The following is a 24,993-nucleotide window of genomic DNA, read 5'->3' as shown; positions in this document are numbered from 1 at the left end:
AAATAAAATGTTTTAATGTAATATGAAAACATCAAAAAGTCCAAAATAACATTTACTAAAACTAAACAGCAACTTACTGGTGTCAGATGAATACATTAGAACAGATCACGACTCGTATTTACATTGTAAACAACATCTATTAGGTGAAATTGGCGTATAAAAATGTGAATAACATAAGTGGACTAAAATGATCACAAAAACATTAAATGACCCCTTTAAATCACATGCATTCTTGCATCAGCGTGCACCGAAAATTTGCAATATTGCTTTCATTTTCTATTTTGCCACACAAATACACCAATAAACTACACTACTGTACATAATCAGTCATACATTTCTTCAATTTTAAAACAGTAATACAAACAAAACTACCAGTAAAGGAAATAAATAATGCTTATTAGCCAGTGTAAAAATAGCTGTGCATCTACTGAAACAGGCTACACTAGGTTGAGTTAATTTTTTATAAAACCTAAAACCTGCTGCAGCTTCATCTTTCTGCACGACTCCATTCGGCTGGTGGATCTCGAGGGCCTTTGGGTTTCTTTATGCGACAGTTGAAACCTGAAGACAAGCACAGACAGTGTTTAAAATCACCAGGTGCATTGAGAAACGCAAGATAACAGAGCACAGGTCAAAGTGAGTTCATATGGATCAGGATTGTATACGTGTGAACTTTTTAACAAATTACAAAAAAACAAAAACATGTTGTAGCATTCTTCAGAACTTGGCTGCCAATGCATTTCTATGTGATTGCTATGATGTTCTGAGTGTTTTTGTGTGTTGCCAGGTTGTTACTTTATGCAAAAATACACACTCTGTAATTATTAACTCATCCTCGCATGCTTCAAGACTTTCTTTCTTCTGTGGAACAAAGATTTAGATATTTGGACTAATAAATGATGTATAACTGTTGTTCTACAGAACAAAGAAAGCCATACAGGTTTGAAAAGACATAAACAAATGCTAGAATTCTGTTGATTAGAGGTCTGTTTAAACCTCTAACCCTAAATTTGAGCAATAGTATAAGTGATGTTTGCCTTTGCTGGATATGGGCACTGTTGAGGCCTAGACACCACACTGCTGTCACTATTTTGTGGTTGTAAGTGTGAGTGTGTGGTCTGAAAAGCTCAGTTAGATCAGTTTCTCTCTTGTAAGGAAGCAGTTTTTTTACTAAATGACAAGTTAGCAATTCACATGTGCACAGTAAGATTGATTTAGGCAGCCGTTCAACTTTTAAATGTAATAGCATGCAGTTTTGTCCAAAGGCTCATCAAAAACCCATCCAAACCTAAATGTTTATCTGCTCAGTACTCTTGTTGTGTACAGATTTAAGATTTAGTGTGCATATGGCGTTACTCACCCAGGCCGCCAGGGGCAAATGGGCTGCTGGTGTCCTTGACAACACTAGACACATATTCATAATCATCATCTGTAGAAGATTGGCTCTCAGCTGTGAAAACATGTTTAACAGCGTTTAACAACTTAAAAACCAAACTCAGAGTTTGAGAGTGAAACTAGCACTGATCTAACACTTCTTCCTGTTTACTGCTAGATAGTGTTTCACACTCATTTGGTCGATAAGGAGCCTCCGGGGAACTGAAGCAACTCCTACATCATGTTTTTATTTATTGACTGTATTTGAGCGCACTCATATGTGGGTTATGGACATAATATAAAGTCATTCATCATCAGCACTATGGGTTAAAATTTACATAAACCTATAAAGGCAGATGATTTCAACCTTAGGAGTCGAGGTGAGATTTCTGTTAACTGTTTTATGCATGATAGTTTTTAGTTTTTTTTTTAGTTTTTGAGCACAATTATATAACTGTAGGTTAGACTTTCATATTTATGGAGCTTGTCTTGCATTAAAAATAATGCATTTTAGGCATGAAATTGCAGAGAAACATAAATATAATAATAAATAGCTTATAATAACAAAATATAATAAATCAAAAATATAATTTGTTAATAAATGAAATGAGCTTTGAAATGATTTTTTTTCTTTTTGTCTTCACTAGAACATTTTAAAATGCCTGTGGTTTGACCAATACATTTTTAAAGTACAAAATAGTTCAGGTAAACTCTCAGTTAATAGTTCATAAATCATGTGTTCTAATTATAGAAAAATAAGGATTTCTTTTATGTTAACCCCCATTTAGAATAAGCATTTAATAAATGTATCTTTTGTGGAATTAATCAATTAAACACGTTCTTTTTTTATTTGATTAAAAATCAATAATATTGATAAATAATGTGTAAATTCACACAGAAAAATCTTTTTCCAGATCATAGTAAATAAAACACATAACGGCGCACTTACTTGCACTTGGGGATCGTGAAAGAGAGCTGTGTGGCTGAGGAAAACACATTTCATTTAATTAGTTTTAATGATATTCTTTGCAGATCTTAATCTGTCATAATCAGGGTTAAAAAGACCATGATCATCAGTCAAATACACATTAGCATCATATTCACTGGAAATATTCAATCTGTCAGGTTATTTTCACTAAATGTACTGTCTGTAAGTGTGTGCTAAAGCTTATTAACTTCTGAGTGTGATCTCAGCTAGAAGCCTCATATCACAGGAAGAGGATGAATGTGAATGTGAAACAAACAATATGGCACATCTACAAGTGAGCAGACACAAATTGCAGGCCAATAACTGCATATAAGTGCATCATATAAGATTAATATGTACTTAGCACTTTCATTTAACAGCTAATATGCTAACATGAAAACCAAATGAACCCATCTGCTTAGCAAAAATGAGTGCAAACATCTTATTACCAAGAGAGCATTTACCTGCGGATCTCTATTCATGGACCTCAACTCCCCTGAGGAAAAAAATAAATAAATAAACACGATTAAAATTATTACAATTAAAAATTATTAATCATTAAAAATGTGTAATTTTAAAAAAATATATATTTTATATTGTATGTATAGTATTGTTCCAGTTACATATAAGTATGGAAAATTACAAATTATTATTTTTTATGATTTTGTAAATATTTTTATTTTCTTATTTCTTATTTAAATATTAAAATGCATACATTAAGCCACTCATTGGTATGTAACTGATGTGTACATTGTGGCCGTGTATAAAACATCAAACACTTCACCTCAATAAATGGCATGAATATGGAGGCGGGGCTATCTGTTGGTTGACCAACAACAGATGGAGGAAAGTTTATGATACCAGCTTGAAAACACTGGCTTTGTTCGAAAAGGAAATCTAGCTTACTATTCAGTATGCACTGTATGCTACTGACTATTTCTATTTGGTGGCACCCCAGTGGCATTAGAAAAATGACACACTTCACCTGTTAGGACCCTGCCGACACTTTAAAAGTTCAAAAGAGGATAAAACAAAAAGAGAATTTTAATTCCCTCAGAGATATGGAAATACAAGCTTCAAATAACTGACTTTTAACAGATAAACACCAAACGAGAGGGCTCTGAATACCCTGCTGATCACATGAAAGAGAAGAACGTGAACAGAACAGAGTCAAGAGAGGAAAGTGAAAGCAGCAAGCAGAAGTTTCTAGAACTTAACTCTCATAAAACAAGTTCCCCTGACTAAAACTATCTTCCTTTTAGTGCCCAGCTAAAGTCATGAGTTTGCATTTTTTGTCAGCTTTTATTTTCAGTTCAGCAGACTTTAGCCTAGCAGGCTTCAGTTAGCCAAGAGGTTTTCAGACTTATTTATGGGTTCAAATTAGACCAATCTATGTTTTTTATGTAACTGACTTAAAAAAAATAAATAAATATGACCAGAGGAAAAAATGAGACGACTAGACTTTTAAGACTAGTGTAAGCATTTTATGCAACCGACTACAGGGCAGTGTTGTTGTTAATGTTAACACCAAAGAATACATTTCTGCTAATTTAAATAACACAAAAATTAAATATATAATAATAGATTAAAACTTAAATAAAAAAAAAACTTGGAAAATTAGAAATGTTGCCTTGGCGCCTAGCTGAAATCAAATAAGTACCAAAAGTACTAAAAATTATTTGAAAATGTTGAAAATTCAAAAATAAAAGAAAGCTAAAAATATTTTTAAATTTAAAAAAAAAATTACTAAAACTTAAACTAAAATTTAAATTAAAAAAAAAGAATATATAAAAATACAAGCCAATTCAAAATATGAATAAATACTACAATAATAAATAATACTACACCAACACTGGATCAGGGTGGTTGCTAAGTGGTTATTTCCTGGCTACTGAATTTTTAACTCCTTGTATCATGCTACATTTAAAAAAAAATAATTTAAAAAATAGGAGCCAATCAAAATGTCCCTTACCTGGCAATAACTCATAACCCTCATGATCCATCTTTTTGGGTGGCAGTCCTCCTCTCTGATTGGCTGTCGTTGATCTGTCATAACCCGATGAGGTGGGAGAGGGCAGGACTGACATGGGCCTGTTTTTAGGTTTGACTGTACTATAGACAGCATTGTTCTTGCTTTTCTCTAAATCAGCATTGTCATAGTGATGCACAGTGATGGAATGAGGGGCAGGAGCAGAAGGCTGTAGTTTGGACTTGTTGACGACTGCGTAAGTGTCGTTCATCCTGACCTGAGGAAGAGGATGAGAAAGCCTGGACTTGAGAGGCGGATTTCTGAAACCAAAAACAGACAAATACATATGCAAGTTAGAAATAAAATTATTTTTATTTTATGTTATATTTTAGCAAATTATTTTATCCAGCATAAAATATATATATTTTTAATTATTTTAAATCAATACACACTGAACAAAATTATAAACGTAACACTTTTGTTTTTGCCCCCATTTCTCATGAGCTGAACTCAAAGATCTAAGACTTTTTCTATGTATACAAAAGGCCTATTTCTCTCAAATATTGTTCACTAATCTGTCTAAATCTGTGTTAGTGAGCACTTCTGTGTACATAGAAAAAGTCTTAGATCTTTGAGTTCAGCTCATGAAAAATGGGTGCAAAAACAAATGTGTTGCGTTTATAATTTTGTTCAGTGTGTATTATTCATTAATTATATTAAGTGCAGCATAAAGTACACTAAAATAAAGTACAATAAAATGGGCAAAAACCCATTAAAGTACCCTAGTGAAAAATAAATATACTAAAATGTATTTGAAATACACTTAATTCGTGCTAAGTATACTACAAATACATTTACATATTTACGTACTTAATAAAAAAACTGCAATTGAACTTTTAGTATACTAGACTGGTATACTTAAAATCTGCTAAACTGGAACAACTAATTTTGTACTTACTGCACTTTGTGTGTCAATTACATTGCTAGTTTATAAGCCAAAGTCGTTTGTATTAGATTATACTGTGATGTAAGACTACACAGTAGCTCATTCACAGAAAGTAGAAAGTTTATCTTCCACATTTTGCTCTGGGCGGCTTGACTACATTGGTGCATTGTGGGACCACATCTACAGCAACGTCTAATGACTGTCTGTCACATTTGCATTCAATGTTTCTTATGAAAAATGCTACTGACCCAAGGGGAACTGCAACGGCAGAACACGGTGACTTACAAATGATTAAATTGCTTGTTTGCTCTGTATAATCTGAGCATTAGCAGAAACCGTGTAAAATATTCACATCTTTAGATCAATCATCATTACAAAAGTCATAGTCATCTGTATGCAAAGCAGAAATGTTACCATGGACAAGTGCCTGTGCAGAGAAATACATATCCAGCTATACGTCGATGATTCATGAGATCAACTCACATTAACTCTAGTTACGTGTTAGATGAGAAAAGTTCAAATCGCTCCCTGTGGTGTGCGAGACAGAACCGACAATAACAGCTTGCGAGTGTCTTGGGTGAGTCCAACTGCGTGACGCACAGTGCCGTAGTTAGTAGATTTGCGCAGTTGTCAATCTGAAACTGGCCTCTGGCTGTGTTGCCACCACTGGTTTTAATCACAGACATCCGCAAACAGGGTTAGAAATGTGGAAATGAGGGTCGGTGTGGTCTTACCGTGTTTTACGGGGTACGCTGGTTTTCCCTAATGATCCTGATTTCAGTGATGTCTTCGGCGGAACCGCATTGATGTACAGAGAGGCTGAAGTCTTGAGTTTCCCATATAAAAACAGAAAAAAACACAAACAAATTGTGAAATACGTACACAGTGTAGGAGAGCGGCTACACAGAGCGTTTGAGTTCAACTGTTGAAGGTGCCTGAACATTTGCATAGAGGAAGCACACAGTGAGAGTGTTTCCTGCTAAACTGCTTTTTTAAAACTCACAGCTCAAAGTCTTGAGGAAGTAAACCATAATGTGATGTAAAAAACAAGAGATATGGTGGTAGAGTGAATGTATTTTAAACAAAACACTTGTAGAGGAAAATATACATACTGTTTCTACCCAAGATGCCAACAAACAGAAATTGCTCTTTAGTTATAAACACCATTCGATGTACAAACAAGCACTGGAACATTAGTACGTCATCCAGCTCAAGAAGATTAGGTAATAGCTGTTAAACCCAAAAATGTCATCATTCTGTAATTAGATATTTTGCAAATGATCATAGTGACTATTGCGTACAATAAAAGTGAGATAAGCAGAAGCTGTCGAGGCCCTACAAGGGCAAAAAATAGCATCTAGGCACCATAAGAAAGTAGTTCAATGAATCATGGCCTACATTTCACACATCAATGATAGCTCATTATGAGGGGATTCACATCACTCAAACGCCGTATTTGAATGCAGATTGAAGCATTATGGCAGAGAGGAAGGTTATCAATGAATAGCAACTTCAATTTGTTCCTCATTATAATCTGATGGCTTTAGATGGAGCTTGACAGCATCACTTCTATATGGAAAACAAACAAATATCTTTTTTTCTGTTCAGAAAATGATACAGGTTTGGACTGACAAGAGAGTAAGCATATGATGACAAAATTGTCATTTTTGCGGGGTGAAATAACCCTTTTAAATTCAATATAATTACACCAATATTCAAAAGTTTGGGGTCTGTAAGTTTTTTTTTCAAGTCTCTTATTGCTCAGTTGCATTTATTTAATCAAACATACAGTAAAAACTATAATATTATTATAATTTAAAATATAAATTTTCTATTTTAACACATTTTAAAATTACATTTATTCCTGTGATGCAGCGATGAATTTTCAGCATCATTACTCCAGTCTTCAGTGTCACATGATCCTTCAGAAATCATTCTAATATGCTGATTTACTGCTCAAGATACATTTTCTACTATTAACAGTGTTGAAACGGTTGCTTAATATTTTTTGTGGAAACCATGATACATATTTCATGATTCTTTGATGAACAGAAAGTTCAAAAGAACAGCATTAAACAGCATTTTGCTGATTAAAAGTTTTTTTTTTTCCCCTTCAAATAAAAAAACTTACTAACTACAAACTTTTGAACAGTTGTCTATGCCTTACCTCTGTATTCTTGTTTTTCATCTCCAAGACCTTCTGAAACATCTGAGCAACCGTATGAAAGACAAATGCATACTGCTCCTGAGGAGATTCACAAAATGCACTTGACGTCAGGAATTCACATGGTGTTGTGAAATATGAGACAGGGCTAAATGGGCCTATGCCCATGTGATAAAAACATTCTTTAAAGAGAAGAGGGCTCAATAATTGTTCAAGAATCCATTCTGTAGATAATTTCCATTGTATGTGCCATGCAAAAAAATCATGTTCTTATGTTACCTTAGTCTGCACAGCCGAAGGTCTTTGTCTTCTGAGCTCTAACACCAGATCAAAGATATTAAATTCCTCCTGTATTTGCTGAGAATAAAAGAAAACATGTTTCAAGTGTTCATTGTGTGTGTGTGTGTGTGTGTTACATTAGTATATATATGACACCTTTTGTTGCCTAATTTAACTTTAAAAATGACATGCTTCACTCTCAAGAGCTGTGCATATAATTTTGTGTTGCTTATGGTGTTAATACCTCTGCCAGCAGTAGATCATTGACATAGTCAACAGCACAGATGACCCCCGTTCTACCACAGCCGGCACTGCAAAGAGAGAAGCCATCACATTTCCATATCATGATATGATCCGTTCCCTCCTGAATCTCAGTTCAGAGGGTCACGGGGGGAATTATGGGCCATATTGTCAGACAGAGCCTCTCTCATGTATATAAAGAGAGGGTAATGAGTGAATCTGTGCTGAAGTCTGGAAGTTAACTGGCTTTTCCAGCGCCACATCAGGTGCTGAATATTTAACATGTCTCGCTTCATTTAAATGGTGCCATTAAAATGCATGGAACCAGAGGAACACAAGCCGGCCCCTGCTGCACCCTAACAACACGGACCGACTCGACCTGATGAATTTTCATGGGCAGATGGGTCATTTGTCAGAGGCACAGAAAAACACAGAGACGGCTGTGCGTGTGATACAGACCTGCAGTGGATCACTACAGGGTCCGTCTGGTTGCCCTGTTTTTGGCGAGCCAACTCCATCATACCCAGAATGCCATCAGGCATGTCTGGAATTCCGTGGTCCGGCCAGGCAGTATACTGGAAATGAGACACTTTACGAGTTTCCTGTGTGGAAAGATGGCGATGTGTTGACCTCTCAATGGATTACGGTTTCTTCACCAAATTATAATGCTTGAAATGAGCTAAAATGGGAAACGTCACACACTGAGATGGTAATGGCGGTTCCTTGTTTGGAACCGTGTCAGAGTAAACAGTGTTTTACAAGACACTCAAAATGAAGTACACTGCAATTTTGTGGTTTGACAAATTTTCCTTAAAAACACAAATAGAAACACTCTTAAAGGAATGGTTCACTCCAAATATATAGAACAGTATACATATGGGTGTGTGTGTGTGTGTGCATGTGTCTGTGTGACACACACACACACACAAAAATACATATTCTTACTTTTACAAATATAATTTGCATTTTAATCCAATAAATGCACCCTTGGTGAGCATAAGAAATCAATATTTATTATATTTTTGTGTGTGTGTGTGTGTGTGTGTGTATATATATGTGCATATATATATATATATATATATATATATATATATATATATATAATATTTATATTTATATTTACAGTCCTGGCCAAAATAATCGCCACCCTTGGTAAATATGATCAAAGAAGGCTGTGAAAATTAATCTGCATTGTTAACCCTTTTGATCTTTTATTTAAAAAAAAAAAAAAAAAAAAAAATCACAAAAATCTAACCTTTCATTGGATAATAAGAATTTAAAATGAGGGAAATATCATTATGAAATAAATGTTTTTCTCAAATACACGTTGGACACAATTATTGGCACCCCTAGAAATTCTTATGAGTAAAATATCTCTGAAGTATATTCCCATTCATATTCACAATTTTGGGCACTCCAGGGTGATTATGAACATGAAATTATCCAGCCATGGCCATGCCTAAAGACTCAACAAGCACCACAGCTGGAGAATTGCAGAAAATAGTCGAGTCTCGGGGTCAGAAAACCTTAAAAAAATGGTCAAACAGCACCAACATCACCACATGTTGTTTGGGAGGGTTTCAAGAAAAATTCTCCTAGCTCATCCAAAAACAAACTCCAGCATATTCAGTTATCAGACACGACTGGAACTTCAAATGGGACTGGCTTCTATGGGCAGATGAAACTAAAAAATTAGCTAGTAAAAATTCAGTAGGCTAAAGGATGGGAGAATTTGCAAATTTAAACTACTGTCATAAAAAGTTATAGTTTTGTATATACATAACTCCTGAATAAAAATGTGTTTGGACTGATTTAAAAAAAAAGAGTTTTGAACAAATTTGATTGCTTTGTCGATAGTGAGTGCAAATGCAGGTGATAAGCGGTTCCCATTCAGTCAGTTCACTCGGTACAACACATGACTATGGGATATCGCGCTCTTGCGCCATCTGCTGAAGACACCTCTAATCACGCCTGAAAGGCCAATGACGCATGACGACGTGGGCGGGGCTACCTGCCCACAGCATATAAATGCGGTCGCATGCGTCCTTCCCTTTGTTCTTCAGCTCTTCACCGTGCTGCAGGAACACCGTCACGCCACGTTTTCACGAGAGAAAACCCATGGTGGTGATCCTTGTGGAAACTGAGGTAGAGAAAAGAAACAGACACTGAAAGAAAAGTGTGTTGGCTCATGTTTAGCACCGCTAACGAGGGCTAATTTACTCTTTTTCAAGTAAGATGTCTAAACACCAGAAAGATTCTTGGCCCTGTCCAATGGCATGTGGGTATTCACTGTCCAGTAAAGATGCCCACGAGCACTGTCCGGTGTGTTTGGGGATTGCCCACGCTAGACTGGCTCTCTCAAACCCCGGAGCATGTGCGCATTGTCGACAACTCTGGCGCTCCACGCTCGAGCGGCGTGTAGCGTTTGTGGAGCGTGTGCTCGGTGGGGCAGCGGCCAGACACGGCCCGCTTCTGTCCTCGGACGCTGATCCAGAGGCGGCTCTAGCTGTTTTTGGGGAAACCGCAGGAGGCTGGGGTGATTGTGTGGAAGCCGAGGAGGCCGGAGGTATTCCCCTGTTGGTCCCCGAGTTTAATCAGGAGATGGAGTGGCGAGATGATGACTGGATGCGGGCGAGGAGTTCTCCGATGACAATTTTCACGCAGGGCAAGTCCCGGTTTCTCCCTCGGCCTCTGAAGCGTTGGGTGATAGCGAGGCAGGGGAAGACCCCTTCACAGACCTCTACCGAAGGGCGGCAGGAAAACTATCGGTGGAATGGCCTGCCCCCCCACCGGTACAGAAGAGCTCGCGCTTCGGGGGGGTTCTATTTATCTCCAGTGCAGACGGTAGTGAGAACCCACCTACCGCTCTATCTGGATTGTGTGGCAGAGCTCACGTCCTCATGGCCAAAGCCCATGTCACTCCCTCCTCTGGTGCCGGGTGCGAATAAATTCACAGATTTCGAGGGTGCGACAGAGGCAGGACTGGTCTCGCCCCCACCGATGGAGCATTCTCTCGCGGCATACCTAGCGCCCGCGCAGAATAGTGGTATCGCGGGTACCCCCACCCTCCCGACGAGTCCTTGCCGATTCTCGTTTAAACAGCCTCGGCAGGATCTACAGCGATCAAGCCTGCACAGCCAGGGCGTTAAGCTCTATGTCTCTATGTCTCTATGGTTCTAGAGGCCATGTGTGAGCCTCCTTTTGAGCCATTAGAGGCCTTGGACCTGAGGATGTTGTCGTATAAAACAGCTTTGCTGCTGGCGCTGGCATCAGCAAAGCGTGTGGGTGACCTGCACGCACTGTCGGTACACCCGACCTGCGTCCAGTTTGCGCTGGATGGGTCGAGAGTGGTGTTGCGCCCGAACGCAGCGTATACACCTAAAGTCTTGTTGGGGGCATATAGCGCGCTCTCGTTTGAGCTGCCTGCTTTATCAAACCTCTCGATTGACTCAGAGGAAGACAGGAAGCTTCATGCCTTATGCCCCGTGCAGGCTCTACGCAGATACATTGAGCAGACGCGGGCAGTGCGTTCCGCTGATCAACTGTTCGTATGTTTTGCGGGGCCGGTTCGGGGGAAGCCGATATCTAAGCAGCGTCTCTCGCACTGGATTGTGGAGGCGATTGCGATAGCATACAAGAGCAAAGGGTTGTCCCTGCCTGAGGGGGTGCGCGCGCACTCAACTAGGGGCATAGCAGCGTCATGGGCACTGTTTAGGGGAGTGTCTGTGGAGGACATCTGTGCAGCCGCAAGCTGGGCGTCCCCGCACACATTTGTTCGTTTTTACCGGCTGGATGTCACTGCAGCGACAGTGGCTCGGTCTGTGCTCACCGCAGCAGTCTCAAGCCAGGGGCCGTCTCTCCCGTAAGAAGAGAGGGGTATGTGACGGTGCTACTATCTTACGTTTAGTTCGGTGACTTTGCGGGGCGTGTATACATGTCCCATAGTCATGTGTTGTACCGAGTGATCCGACTGAATGGGAACGTTGAGTTATGCATATAACTACTGTTCCCAGAAGGAGGGAAATGAGGTACAACACCTCTGGGCCCCACGCAGTCGGAGGCTCGGTGAAGAGCTGGACTGAACAAAGGGAAGGAGCCATGCGACCGCATTTATATGCTGTGGGCAGGTAGCCCCGCCCACGTCATCATGCATCATTGGCCTTTCAGGCGTGATTAGAGGTGTCTTCAGCAGATGGCGCAAGAGCGCTAAAATAGACCAAAACAGTCATTATTTCGTCTAAAATGTAAGTGACTTAATGTTATTAACTTGTTTGTTGAACTGTCATATGAAATCAGTGTCACATTTTCAATCGTGAGGTGATGGTAAATTAAGTGATGGTCAATTGTCAGCTCTCTTGGTCGTCAGGTCGTGTGATGTATGTTGCTGAACTGCAGGCCAGGGCTTTCAAGTCTCACGCAATCGGAGTGAGACTCACGCATTTCAACCAGTTCACACGCTCTCACGCCACACCTTGTATTTCTCACGCTGAGAAGGGATAACTTGTCCCGCTACAATTACTATACAATTAATATACCATTAATAGATGAGGGAATACGGAGGTAAGTTTTCTGCCGAGTTCATAACTCTCTCGACTCTGTAGTTATAGAGTTAAATGCCACCTACCAGCCAATCAGAAATTAGGATGTTGTTGTTTCCGTTTAAATTATGCGATTCTGCCGCAAGCGGGTTCGTTACTAAGCAACATGGATGCGCGCGCACATGGAGTGTAAATTGGAAGAGAAAGATCTGATGAATGCTGTAGGTACCCTTTCATTTATTTTTTCGATTTTAAGATTCCTCTACGAAATCACTTGCCTGTGAAAAGATAGTGAGAGCTGATGTTGGGGACTATAGCCAAATTCGCGCTAAAGTATTACCGTATTGATGCAGTCAAAACAACAACAACAAAAAAACTCTCCAACTGCTTTGCAACCAGAAGCTTTAACTTAGCTTTGGCTTCCTGAAAGGAAAGTAGGGGAGAGCGGGGACGGTTGCAACAGGGGACAGTTGCAACATGACTTAGTCCTCCGATCAGGAATGAGGTAGAGTGATGATACTCATACTGCACATGCTTAGTTAGCCCCTCCCCCGATCTGAAAGAAATCAGCCATTTGTGACCATTCCTTCAGGGAAAAGCTAATTTTGAGGTAAAAAAGTATTTTTTTTTAATGTTCAGAATATTTCTCATACTGTCTAAACTGTTTTTGTGAAGCATTATTCATTCATATAATTTAAATCAGTGTTTTTTTTTAGCTTCTAATAGGCATAGCTATCAAGTGTTAAAGCTATTGTATCTAGCTAGTATAGTAAGTTTCATCATGGCTGACAGAGTGGGGACAGTTGCAACAGCATGCTGTTGCAACTGTCCCTTATCACAACATTGATGTAAAAGCTTGTCATATTAACATAATACAATTATAATTTCATGGATTAATAAATAACCCGTTCAATACCCAGGTATCCCTCCTTTTTTTAAGTACATACTCTCAAACTAGGCCACAGTGTAGTCTGTAATTTTTCTTTGTTTACAGTATGCCACGAGCCACGAGAGAGGAAACGCACAACAGATAGGGGTGTCCCTCTACCTGTTCTGAAGTCAGCAGCAAATATAGTGAAGGATGAACTCATTTATTTCTCTCTAAACCTCTCTCTGTTACACACGCATACACTATCTTACACACAGACACACACACACACACACACACACACACACACACACACACAGACAGACAGAGTTCATTTCAGGAGTTCACAGAAGTAGTTCAGTAAATTTTCAGTCTAGATTTTCATTAAAAATATTTTGTTGGTCAATTTTTTTTAGGCCTAATAATTAACCAAAACATGATTGTTACTTGTTCTTTTACTAGTCTTTGTATTTTTATGGCCAATTTAACAAATTCAACAATTTAACCAATATACATTTTGTATGTTCACAAATAAAATAAAGAAATTGCAATATAATGTTATATAATGTTTCTTTATTATTACATTTTAATAAGTGTTGCAACTGTCCCTGTGGACTGTTGCAACCGTCCCCTGCTAGGGGTCAGTTGCAACGTTTCACTTTGTCTGTTCAAGTTTAAATTGTACATATATTATCACATGTATGCATGTAACAGCACTGTGGGTGGGTATCTGACAGATGTGGGTTTAATATATAAAGATTTTGGCTTTCCACAAAAAACTGTCTCTGAGAAACTGAAGGAAATACAAAAAGTGTTGCAACCGTCCCCACTCTCCCCTACTAGAGATGTTATAACAGTTGGTGAATCTGATAAAAGACAGACAAATTCATCCAAATAAAATAAATTGTTTTACATATTTAAAAAAGGATCAAAAATACAAAGAAATTTGGCCCCAAACATGCCAACTGAACAGCAGTGCTCAGTGTACATATTGTACACACACAGTAGGATTACAGAACTTGTCCTGAACATGTATGTCAAGCTCTCTCTCTCTCTCTCTCTCTCTGTGTGTGTGTGTGTGTGTGTGTGAGAAAGAGAGAGACAGAGAGAGAGAGAGAACACATTTCAGCTTATGATTTTATTTTTTTCTGTTGTGTTTGTTGCACATCTTGATGACAGGGGTAGGGGGCTCCCATATAAAGCACCGAGGCTTCCCCAAATTCAAATTCAGATGCAGTGTGTTTTCCATGGTGGGTTTGAACAAAACCAAAACTAGAAACAGTTTGGCTCTGGATGGAACGCTATTATCATGACAGTGCTTTATGTGGGAGTCCTCTACCCCTGTCATCAGGCATCAAAATGTGCAATAAACATTTACAACAGAAAAAAATACTCTCTCACACACACACACACACACAGTTTGACATACATGCTCAGGGTAAGTACTGTAATGTATGTGTGTACAGTATGTACATTGAGTACTGCTGTTCAGTTGGCTCGTTTGAGGCAAAATTTATTTTTATTTTTGATACATTTGTATTTTTAAATACATAAATCTTTTTATTTTATTAGAATGAATTTGTCTTTCATCAGATTTACCAAATGTTATAACTTCTATTTGTGCTGGTCAATTATGAACAATAGGTCAAATTGAACTGCTAGCAAAAATTGGGTGCTGCAAATATTTGAGTTGCTCCTCCCCTTTGTGTGGCCCCTCCCCTAATCTCACTCCAAACTTTCGCTATAACTTGGAGAGCCCTGGAACTGTATTCAAATGTTATAAATATAAAAACACCACATTTTGAAATTTAACTGCAGTATGTCAATTTAGTTCATTTGTGTGTGCTGCGCTCATAGACTTTAGAAAACGGCGCTCATTTGTTTGATTTCTCCTCGAGAAGCTGCGCAAGCCTCAAAAGTTTAAGGTCCTTGCACCCTGACTGAGTGAGAAACTGTCGTATTCGTTTTTCCATATTCGTCATTTGGTGGCTCTCAATTGTCAAAAACACCCCTCAAAATATTTGCTACGGATGCGAAAAATCCGTGAAAATGGTTTGTCTTGGGACCGATGCGTTGGCCTATGCACGGATGGTGCGCAGGCAATGACGGGGCGTGAGCGTGGCCTAGCTGCTCGCGTTCAGCAAGTAGCTTCACTTGTGAAATGGACACATTGCATGGTCCATCGCGAAGCACTAGCTCAGGGGTGGGCAAACTTTTTGACTCGTGGGCCACATCAAGTTTTCCGCACCAAGTGAGGGGCCGCATTATATGTTTGACAAATGAAGCTTTGATTTTTTTTTATAATTTTTTTTATTAAATTGACACTCACTACTATACTGTATGTATACTTGTACATATATGGCAGTTCTATTCTTGTACCATCTCTGCCTTTTTTATGAGCACTTTATGACACACAGATAAGTTGCATTGGGGTACAAGTCGATTGATGTGTAAGACACATTTTATCATTTCATTCATAAATAATGTAAAATAAACTAAACGTTCACAAACATTAGAAACATGTATTTATATTCCCTTCACTCCAAAAAAATCATGTAAATTTAGCAGTGTTAATAACAGAAAATGGAATGAAAATAAGTAAAAAACAAACAAAAATTACAGTGGCATTCACTATAAACATTTATTATAAACGCCCGGACTAAATATTTAAAGTAAAACTGAAACTAGCTGCGTGGTAGTTACAGTGCCCGTGAGCAGGAGGCAACACTGGCATTTCTTCTCCTGGAAAGTGGGTTGTTGTCCCCCTCCGTACAGATCACGTTCCGGTAGAATCCCCCTCGGTCGAAATCACGATCGCCTTATACTGTTTCAGCTATTAAAATAGTTCAGTTTTGTATGTAATGGCGAATTTTCGAAATTTCGTTTTTTGTTTTTTTTTAAGTTCATTTAGAAAAACGTTTGGAGCATTTTTTTGTTCGTTAGATAAGTTTATTCTTTCTTAAAGTAACGACCAAGCAGCCAGCGGCAGACCAGCAGGCTGATCATAGCCATGTTTGATCAATTTAGCCTTCTCAAATCATCACGACTTGCCTAAAATACAATCTATAGATATACTAAAACAGTTCAAGCATATAACAATGTTTAAACGTTAAACCTAGATAAATGTGCGGAAAGTGCAAGCTAAAGCGCAGGACATGGAGGCGCCAGAGCAATCAATTGCATTTTTTTTCAATGAAAACAACTTACGCCGTAATTTTTGCTCATAAAGGTAAGAGTAATACATCATTCGAAATTGTAAAGGGTCTACTTTTATTTGTGTGCACTCACAATATTAAAAAAACTTTTTATAAAATAAATAAAACAATGATGCGCCGTCTTGAACAGGAGCGCTTCACAAAAATGAACCGAAAGTCAGCGAATACATGCCTCACAGACATGATAAATATATCTATAGAAAGCTTTAAATTACCACTTAACGAAATAAATCAAATCAATAACAAAAACTTTTTCATTATAATCAGTGAAGATGCACTTCTCTCTAAAGGCGCGTCTAATGAGGAGATGGTGAGTCAGGATCTTCATCTGATCGACACAGAAAACACTAGTTTATTAGTAAATTATTAAAATATCTCCTTACTATTTCCCCCCTGACACATTCATGGTAATTACTTTTGCTGGGGCTTTGCAGCAAGCTTCAGCGTATTGCATGTATTTGAACGCAGAACTCTTCATCTGCGCTGACGGCGCGCGCGCTGCTGCTGCGGGACTCTAAACACCGTCGAGCCGCTCTTCACAGTCACGGCACAGTCTCGTGTTGTTTCCACCAGCGCGGCAATTTTTTTCATCACTAATTGATGGATGTCTAAAATATAAAAATAAAGAGAAGCCTAAAACAGCCCGGCCCGCGTCTGAACTATGACGTGAAAATTGGCCCGATCGAAGCCCAGGGAATGCAGGTCTCTAGCGTTCCCCTCGGTAGAAATCACGTTTCCCCCTGACATTGCATCAAATTAACTATTTTGGACCAACTGCCTCACGGGCCGGATGTGGCCCGCGGGCCTTAGTTCGCCCACCTCTGCACTAGCTGCTAAAAAAATGTCGGTTCTTTTTGACTCCGTGCTGAACCAATCCGTGAAAATGATAAATCTCATCAAATCACGGCCGCTAAACTCTCGCTTGTTTGGGGTCCTCTGCCAGGAGATGGGGTCAGGGCACGAACAGCTGCTTCTGCACACTGAAGTTCGCTGGCTCTCCAGGGGGCGGGTGTTACAGCAGTTGTATGAGCTGCGAGAGGAGGTGAAGTGGTTTTTGACAGAAATCAAATCAGATCTGGCGAAACATCTGGATGACACTATGTGGCTTGCGTCTCTGTCCTATTTGGTCGATATATTTGACCGCTTGAACAGCCTCAACCTGTCTTTGAAAGGCCGCGAAACTCATATTTTGCTCCTTGCAGACAAAGTGCACGCCTTCACACAAAAACTAGACCTCTGGCATGGCCGCATCAGTCGAGAGAACTGCGACATGTTCCCCAGCCTTGCAGACTTTATCACTGATGCAGGCACGTCACACGATTTCTCCTCCCTATTTCAATCAGCGTCTGAGCACCTGTACCTGTCAGCAATGAGAAAACAATTTGCGACGTACTTTAAAGAGGATTATCGCTCTTTTGCGTGGGTTCGAGATCCGTTTGTGTGCACAGCAAACGAGCTATCAATTGATATGCAGGAACAGCTTATTGAGCTGAAGAGTGACATAGACTGAAGGAACTCTAGCTCCTGCCCTCTTTCGTCATTCTGGGCAGCATTGATGCAGGAATATCCTGAACTCTGTGACGTCGCCTTGAAGATTCTCCTTCCTTTAGCGTCGACATATTTGTGTGAGGCAGGATTCTCAAAAATGACTGCACTCAAAACTAAATACCACAATCGTGCACAAATCGAGGATGATTTGAGGCTGTTTATCAAACATTGAGCCAAGAATTGAGGATCTTTGCATGGCAAAGCAGGCTCAGGTCTCACATTAACATCACCTACCTGCAAGCTTCTGTGAAAAATGCAGATGATGCCTACTATTAGGCCTAGTAATAATAACAATAATAAAGCATAAATTAATATCAGAGGTCTGGTGCCAATTCCCAATTATAGCAATAGCCTAGTAATGATAATAGGCCTATACTGATGATAATAATAATAATAACAACAACAACAAAGCATGTAACCTCATATAATTATATAGCAATAGCCTAGTAATGATGATATGCCTACTACTACTCATGATTATTATTATTATTATTATAATGAGTAGTAGTAGGCCTATCATCATTACTAGGCTATTGCTATATAATTATATGAGGTTACATGCTTTATTGTTGTTGTTGTTGTTATTATTATTATGTCTGCAAGCTCACATTAGAAGTCTGGTGCTACTGCCAATATAACAATAGCCTAGTAATGATAATAGGCCTATCTACCGCTACCAATGATAATAATAATAATAATAATAATAATAATAATAATAATAATAATAATAATAATAATAATAATGTGGGCCTAAAAATAATAGCCTAGGGCTATCTATCTATCTATGCAAGGTGGTGTGGGTGGTGTGGGGCCCCAACTGCAATGAACCAGCTTTGGGGGGGCCCAGCTTGCAAAAGGTTGAGAACCCCTGCTATAGAAAATGAGTGAACTGAAGAGAAGCACCAACATGGAGCTGTGAATCTAAAGGGTCTGGAGTGATTCTGGATGAAGGAATGGTCTCTGATCTCTTGTCAGGTGTTCTCTAACCTCATCAGGCATTATAGGAGAACATTTAGAGCTGTTAAACTGGCAAATGGAGGTTTCAAAATGTATTGAATAAAAGGGTTCCGTTAATTGTGGTCAATGTGTATTAGAGAAAAACATTTATTTCATAATGATATTTCCACCCATTTTAAATTCTTATTATCCAATGAAAGGTTAGATTTTTGTGAATTTTTTAAATAAAAGATCAAAAGGATTAACAATGCGGATTAATTTTCACAGCCTTCTTTGATCATATTTACCAAGGGTGCCGATATTTCTGGCCATGACTGTATATTATATATGTATATAGATGCTGAAAAACCAAATACTGTGCAGGAGCTGGAGGATATTTCTGAAGAACAGCAGGCAGTTGAACTGCTCAGGACTAACAAGGGACTCATGAACAACTATCACAAAATAGCACGCACACACACACACACACACACACACACACACACACTTTTTCCCCCCAGAACAAACAAATGTCATTATGTCAGGTCTATATCATATTCTACTGATGACACACTAGAGACACTACTTACATCACAATATTTTACCACCAACGTCCGAACAATGACTTCCTCATTTGGTCGTGACTCCTCAAGCTAAAGAAAAAAAATTACAGTAATCAGAAGAACTTCCCCTTGTGGGGCCTTGCAACTGCACAAACTACTCTTTGCATCAAACCGCTGAAAGAACTGACAAAACTTTCATGAGGCGTGAAGTTAACATCAAAAGGAACTGTTGTGTAAGATTAATATCATGTAACATAGACTGAACGGCTGAATTACAAACATTGTTCATTTTTGAGGAGCACAGAAAACACTTACAGTTGAGACAGTAAAGGGACCAAAAATAAATGTGTCTGTGGTCAATCCCCAGTAGACTTCACATTTTTTCTAAAGAACAGAGAATTTGTTACAACAGTCAATGCCAAGAAAATGACAGGCATATGACAAAGAACAATAAATGAATTATAAAGATTACCTTTCCCAACTCAATCTCTCTACAAGCCATGATTATGACCTATCAAAAAAGAACATACAAAAACTAAATTGATTCAAGTTTCTAAAGTGAAAATATAAGAGATAATTTAACAAAGAGATTATGCATAGTTAACAAAAAAAAAAAAAAAGAGTCTAAACAGCTCACTTTAACATTGTGTTGCCAAATCATACGCCAGAAATCAACCACAGTACTGCTCAAAGGGCCCTGGGTGGCGATATACATCCTGTTCTTAGCAGCTCCCTAGTGAGAAAAAATTGATTCAAAATATTATCATTATCATTTTATACATCTATGCTTTTAAAAATATCTGGAAAAAACTGCACCACTACACCTTTTATTCTTAAAGTTCTAAGATTTTTTTGGTCACATTTTATCTTGCATGTCACACACAAAAAAAAGTGCATAATGCCCTTGATAAGAAGTTAAAAGGCTGCAGTACCTTGATGAAGCTGGCATTAATATAATCAGACTCATATTCAGATGTGGTTGGAGCTAGACAGACTCTGGTCTGATCATCTGGAACACATAAAAAGCAGAAAAATACCAAGGGATTTGCATATTTTTCCTTTCATCAGTGTGAGTAACTCATTTATCAGGCAACACATTGTGGAGACTCAATTATGAAATATAATGACATGTTATTGGCATTGCAATACTAAAAAAAACATAGTACTGTAACTATAGGAGGCATGTTTTGACAGATGTGACAGTAAATTGAAAATGATGTGACAGAGAATCATGTAAAATAACTTCAGTGCACTATTCTGTGTCATACTGAGAGAAACTGTGAGTCACAAATATTTCAAAGCTGATGAGATCTGAGCTTACTGTCAGATTTGAAAATCTTGATATCAAAGTGTGCAATATTCTAACACAAAAAGTGTCTTAGAAGCATCAGGAAGAATGGGCTGCAAATAATACATGAAGCACCATATGCCATTGTTTTTCCACAAAATATGTGAATTTATATCTGTCATGGAGCTATACAGTTTCTAGTTATTATTTCTTTAAACATAATACAATTTTGCAATTTGTTAAAAAAAGCTATGTTTGTGAAAACAATATATATTTCTTTTTGACACATAAAAAAAATAAAATAAATAAAATGTAATCTAGTTAGCAGAGGGACCAGTGAAAATATAGGCCTTATTTATATTTCTTATTAATATATTTCCTTTTCATAGGTCATTTTGTCATAGTGCCATATTACAGGTTTTGTTCAGTAAGTAAGTAAATAAATAAATAAACAAACTCGGTCAGCAAAAAAAATCTTATTGTTAGGCTCTGACAACATTTATTTATGTATTCATTGTAAAATTGTGCATGCTGCTTTTTTGACTACATATTAATATCAACCTATTGACTATATTAAATACATTTTTTTCATATAAAATGTGTGTCTCACTGCAGGACTGTCTGAATTGCCCTGAATTGTAAATATTACCTAAAATGTTGGCAGAACAATAAAGGTCATGTTATTGGTTAGCACCTATCTCTTAAAACAGTTGTATAGAGTGAATTGCATTGAGTTCAATTCGAGAAACTGCTACACCTAGAAACAGCCTTAATAACAGAATAAAGAAAGCTTTACTGATAAGCCTATACGTACAGGGCAAAATATCCCTATAGCGGTTTTTCTTCGCATTTTCTTTGATTTCTCCTACCGCAGTGGTCAGGCCATAATCCTCTTTCAGTGATGCACTTTTCTGTCGTATCAGCTGAAAAAGGAAAGAAAAAACAGATGAAAAATAAGTTTTTAAAAAAACATAAACAGATCCCTCTCATTTTATTAGCATGTTGGTGAACTGCAGCATCTGACCACAAGGTGGTGTCCTAATGCTTGTTTGCATTGCCATACAATGATGCATTCCTTTAAATAGCTCATAAAAACATTTTTACTACATTACAATTATGCATTAATAGATTTCTATTGCATTCAAGGTATACTTTTGACTTATTAATGGGAATCAAACCTATGACTGTTGTTTGTATCATGCTATACTGTTTGTATAACAGGAAAGCCTTCAATTATTCTCAGACAAACGAGCAGGTTATAAATATCTGTAAACAGAGACCGGTAGATTTTCATGTCTAAAACTGCTCTCTGTTTTACTTTCATTCTCTAAAAGCAAAAGAGATCAGAACACACGGGCTATTTTCAATGCGATGCTCTCGTTTAGGTCTCTGCCAATAAAGCCACAGAGCATCACAACCCAGCATCTGCCCGTGCTTTCCCCACAAGCACTAAAGTCTCAAGTGTTTTTTACATAGAAGCTACAACTTCTGTCTGTGAATGCAGCCTGTAATTAATAACTGAGAAACTAAATGAGGAACTGTAGATTGTGCTGGTTACAAATGCTCTCTTACTTTTACTAATGTAGTCAAATGAGTCAAAAAGCAACAAATACTTCTGTAAAATGTTGGTCTGACTTTATATATGATGCTCTGGCTCTCACATCCCTCCAGTTGTTTCAAAAATATGTTCTTAAAAAAAAAAATAAAAAGAAGGTTTAACTAATGTTTCCATTAAGTTATGAAAACATTATTTCTGGTCAGTGTTGGGGGTATTATTAAGTAATTAATTACAGTAATTTAATGACTTTTCCCTTGAGAAAGTAAAGTAATGGAATATTTTTTTGTTGTTGTTGTTGTTTAATTACAGTTACATCTGATGTAATTGCTTTAAATAGTGTATATACTACGGAACAATTCTATATAAAACAATAGTGGATTTAACATCAAAACTCAACACCTCGTGTTAAAATATGTTTTTAATGTAACCTTGTCCCTTTAAATATTTTGGTCAGTTCAAGAAGAATTTATGCAATTTTATATGATTTATTTAAAAGAGCAGTTTCGTGACTATCTTTGTATTGTTCAACTGGTCGAGGTTGATATGAGATTCAGAAAGTAATTAATAAGTAATGCAATACTTTTTAGAGAGAGTAATCTCATTAAACTGTTGAATATGCAATTAATATTGATTACTTTTCTAGAGTAACTTACCCAAAAACATTTTATTTCTTTGTTATGCAAACGTTAATGAAAACATTAAGGGGATGTTACTTTTGAAGGATCTCTGAAGGTTGTGAAACAAGTAGAAGAACGTCTAAAAAGAACGTCTAAAAATAACTTGTTGTGCTATTGTTTTGAGAATATTATTAAAGACCACATAACTTGTGCAGTCTAACATTACTGAAAGAACACTTGTTCAGAATTTTGAGAGAAATTTCAAACAGTCTCAGAATGTTCTAAGAAGTGTCAGAAAAGCAAAGGCTTGAAAGGAATCAGCAGTGAGATCTTTCACCTCTGTTTACTGTAGCTCATGCAAATGTCATGTGATGTTGTGTAATCTAGCCTGCAGTAATCAACTCATTTGCAAAGACTCATGCAAATTAGCAGTTTGCTAAAAGTTATTAACACTATGGTTAAACTTTTCTCACTTATAAAATTAGTAGCAAAAAGATAAAGTAATGCACATTCATACAGTAGGAAATGTCCTTTAATATATTGACCATATATTTTCATATACACAAAAATGTACTGTCATTGTACCATGGTACACTGTAACTCCATGGAACTTTTATTACCATAATCATATACCATGATAGTCCAATGTACTTCAAAGAACACTATAATTATGAAAACACAAGGCATTACCACGTTACCACATCTAAAACCATTGTAACGCCATGACATGGTGGTGGTGGAACTGAATGACACCCATTCATGTGTGTGACCCTGGCACACAAAACCGCATGGGTATAATTGTAGCAATAGCCAACAGTACATTGTATGGGTCAAAATTATCGATTTTTCCTTTATGCCAAAAATCATTAGGATATTAAGTAAAGATTATTTTCCATGAAGACATTTTTGATTAGTAATATGCATTGCTAAGGACTTCATTTGGACAAATTCAAAGACGATTTTCTCAATATTTAAATTTTTTTGCACCCTCACATTCGAAATTTTCAAATAGTTGTATCTCGGCCAAATATTGTCCTATCCTAACAAACCATACATCAAAAGAAAAGACGATATATAAATCTCAGTTTAAAAAAATTGACCCTTATGACTGGTTTTGTGGTCCAGGGTCACATATCACATAGGCTACTACTCCAAGGAACTTCACTTACAAAGCCGTACCCAAAATTACCGAGGTAATACTGTTTCTGACATGTACCATGTAAAACCATGGCATTTTTAGCAGTACCTGAGAGTAAAATGTAGGCTACTTATATACTAAAGTATGGTATTACTGTACCATGGTTTCTGCACATTATTTTCTGTAAGAGATCAAATAAAGTAGAGTCCAAAAACACAGTATTACCATAGTAGCAAGAAAGATAGCACAAATCACTTCACAAGCAAAACGTTTCACAAAGAGAACGATGTTAAAATGACATTTTGACAAGTGTGGTTTTTCGTTCATGAGAAATATGACATTGTATCCAAAAGCATGGTAATACTATAGTAGCCTATTGAGTGTCATCTTATTTGAACTGGCATATAATTACCTGATAAATAATATAAATATATAATATAAAAGGTCGTGTAAAAGTGTAGGACTTACGTTGAACTCTGTGGAGATGAGCTGGTCTCCACTGCTGTCATTGTCGGACAGACAGCGGACCCGCTCCACGAACCTCAACAGGTGCGCTTCCATCACCATATAATCACTCTCTCCAGCATCTTACTCCGTCGTTTTTTTGATACTCGACTCCTTGTACAGTCTTAACTAGTAATATACGATCGTTCGACAGCAGAACTGCTCTGTTTCCGTCTTAGTAAAGTTATCCAGGCAGCAAAACTGACACAGGGAAGTTTCTCCCGCTGATGTTTTTGTTGGTCACCTTCATGTACGGCGGTGTGTCAATCATCAGCCGTCGC

General features: G+C 37.7%; 1 protein-coding gene across 2 annotated transcripts in view; it reads right to left on the bottom strand.

Annotated features, from left to right (window-relative positions):
- ptpn18 (protein tyrosine phosphatase non-receptor type 18) overlaps positions 1–24,989 on the bottom strand; it is a 24,996-nt gene extending 7 nt beyond the window's left edge. The window contains exons 1-17 of one of the 2 annotated variants that reach the window (XM_058785543.1): positions 24,677–24,989; positions 21,710–21,818; positions 20,540–20,616; positions 20,245–20,340; positions 20,080–20,118; positions 19,923–19,991; positions 19,635–19,697; positions 8,399–8,541; positions 7,944–8,010; positions 7,700–7,777; positions 7,424–7,501; positions 5,991–6,082; positions 4,314–4,630; positions 2,806–2,837; positions 2,324–2,357; positions 1,361–1,450; positions 1–561 (exon numbers count right to left, since the gene is read on the bottom strand). The exon at positions 1–561 is cut by the window's left edge and continues 7 nt beyond it. In XM_058785543.1, coding sequence (XP_058641526.1) covers positions 488–561; positions 1,361–1,450; positions 2,324–2,357; positions 2,806–2,837; positions 4,314–4,630; positions 5,991–6,082; positions 7,424–7,501; positions 7,700–7,777; positions 7,944–8,010; positions 8,399–8,541; positions 19,635–19,697; positions 19,923–19,991; positions 20,080–20,118; positions 20,245–20,340; positions 20,540–20,616; positions 21,710–21,818; positions 24,677–24,775 — 1,557 coding nt within the window. In that variant the 5' untranslated portion in view covers positions 24,776–24,989 and the 3' untranslated portion in view covers positions 1–487. The remainder of the gene's footprint in view (positions 562–1,360; positions 1,451–2,323; positions 2,358–2,805; positions 2,838–4,313; positions 4,631–5,990; positions 6,083–7,423; positions 7,502–7,699; positions 7,778–7,943; positions 8,011–8,398; positions 8,542–19,634; positions 19,698–19,922; positions 19,992–20,079; positions 20,119–20,244; positions 20,341–20,539; positions 20,617–21,709; positions 21,819–24,676) is intronic. The other variant, XM_058785545.1, reaches the window with a different exon arrangement.
- Between the last annotated feature and the right edge of the window lie 4 nt (positions 24,990–24,993).

This window comes from Onychostoma macrolepis, chromosome 08, assembly GCF_012432095.1.
Source record: "Onychostoma macrolepis isolate SWU-2019 chromosome 08, ASM1243209v1, whole genome shotgun sequence".
NCBI lineage: Eukaryota > Metazoa > Chordata > Actinopteri > Cypriniformes > Cyprinidae > Onychostoma > Onychostoma macrolepis.
This window is presented reverse-complemented; position numbering and strand designations above follow the sequence as displayed.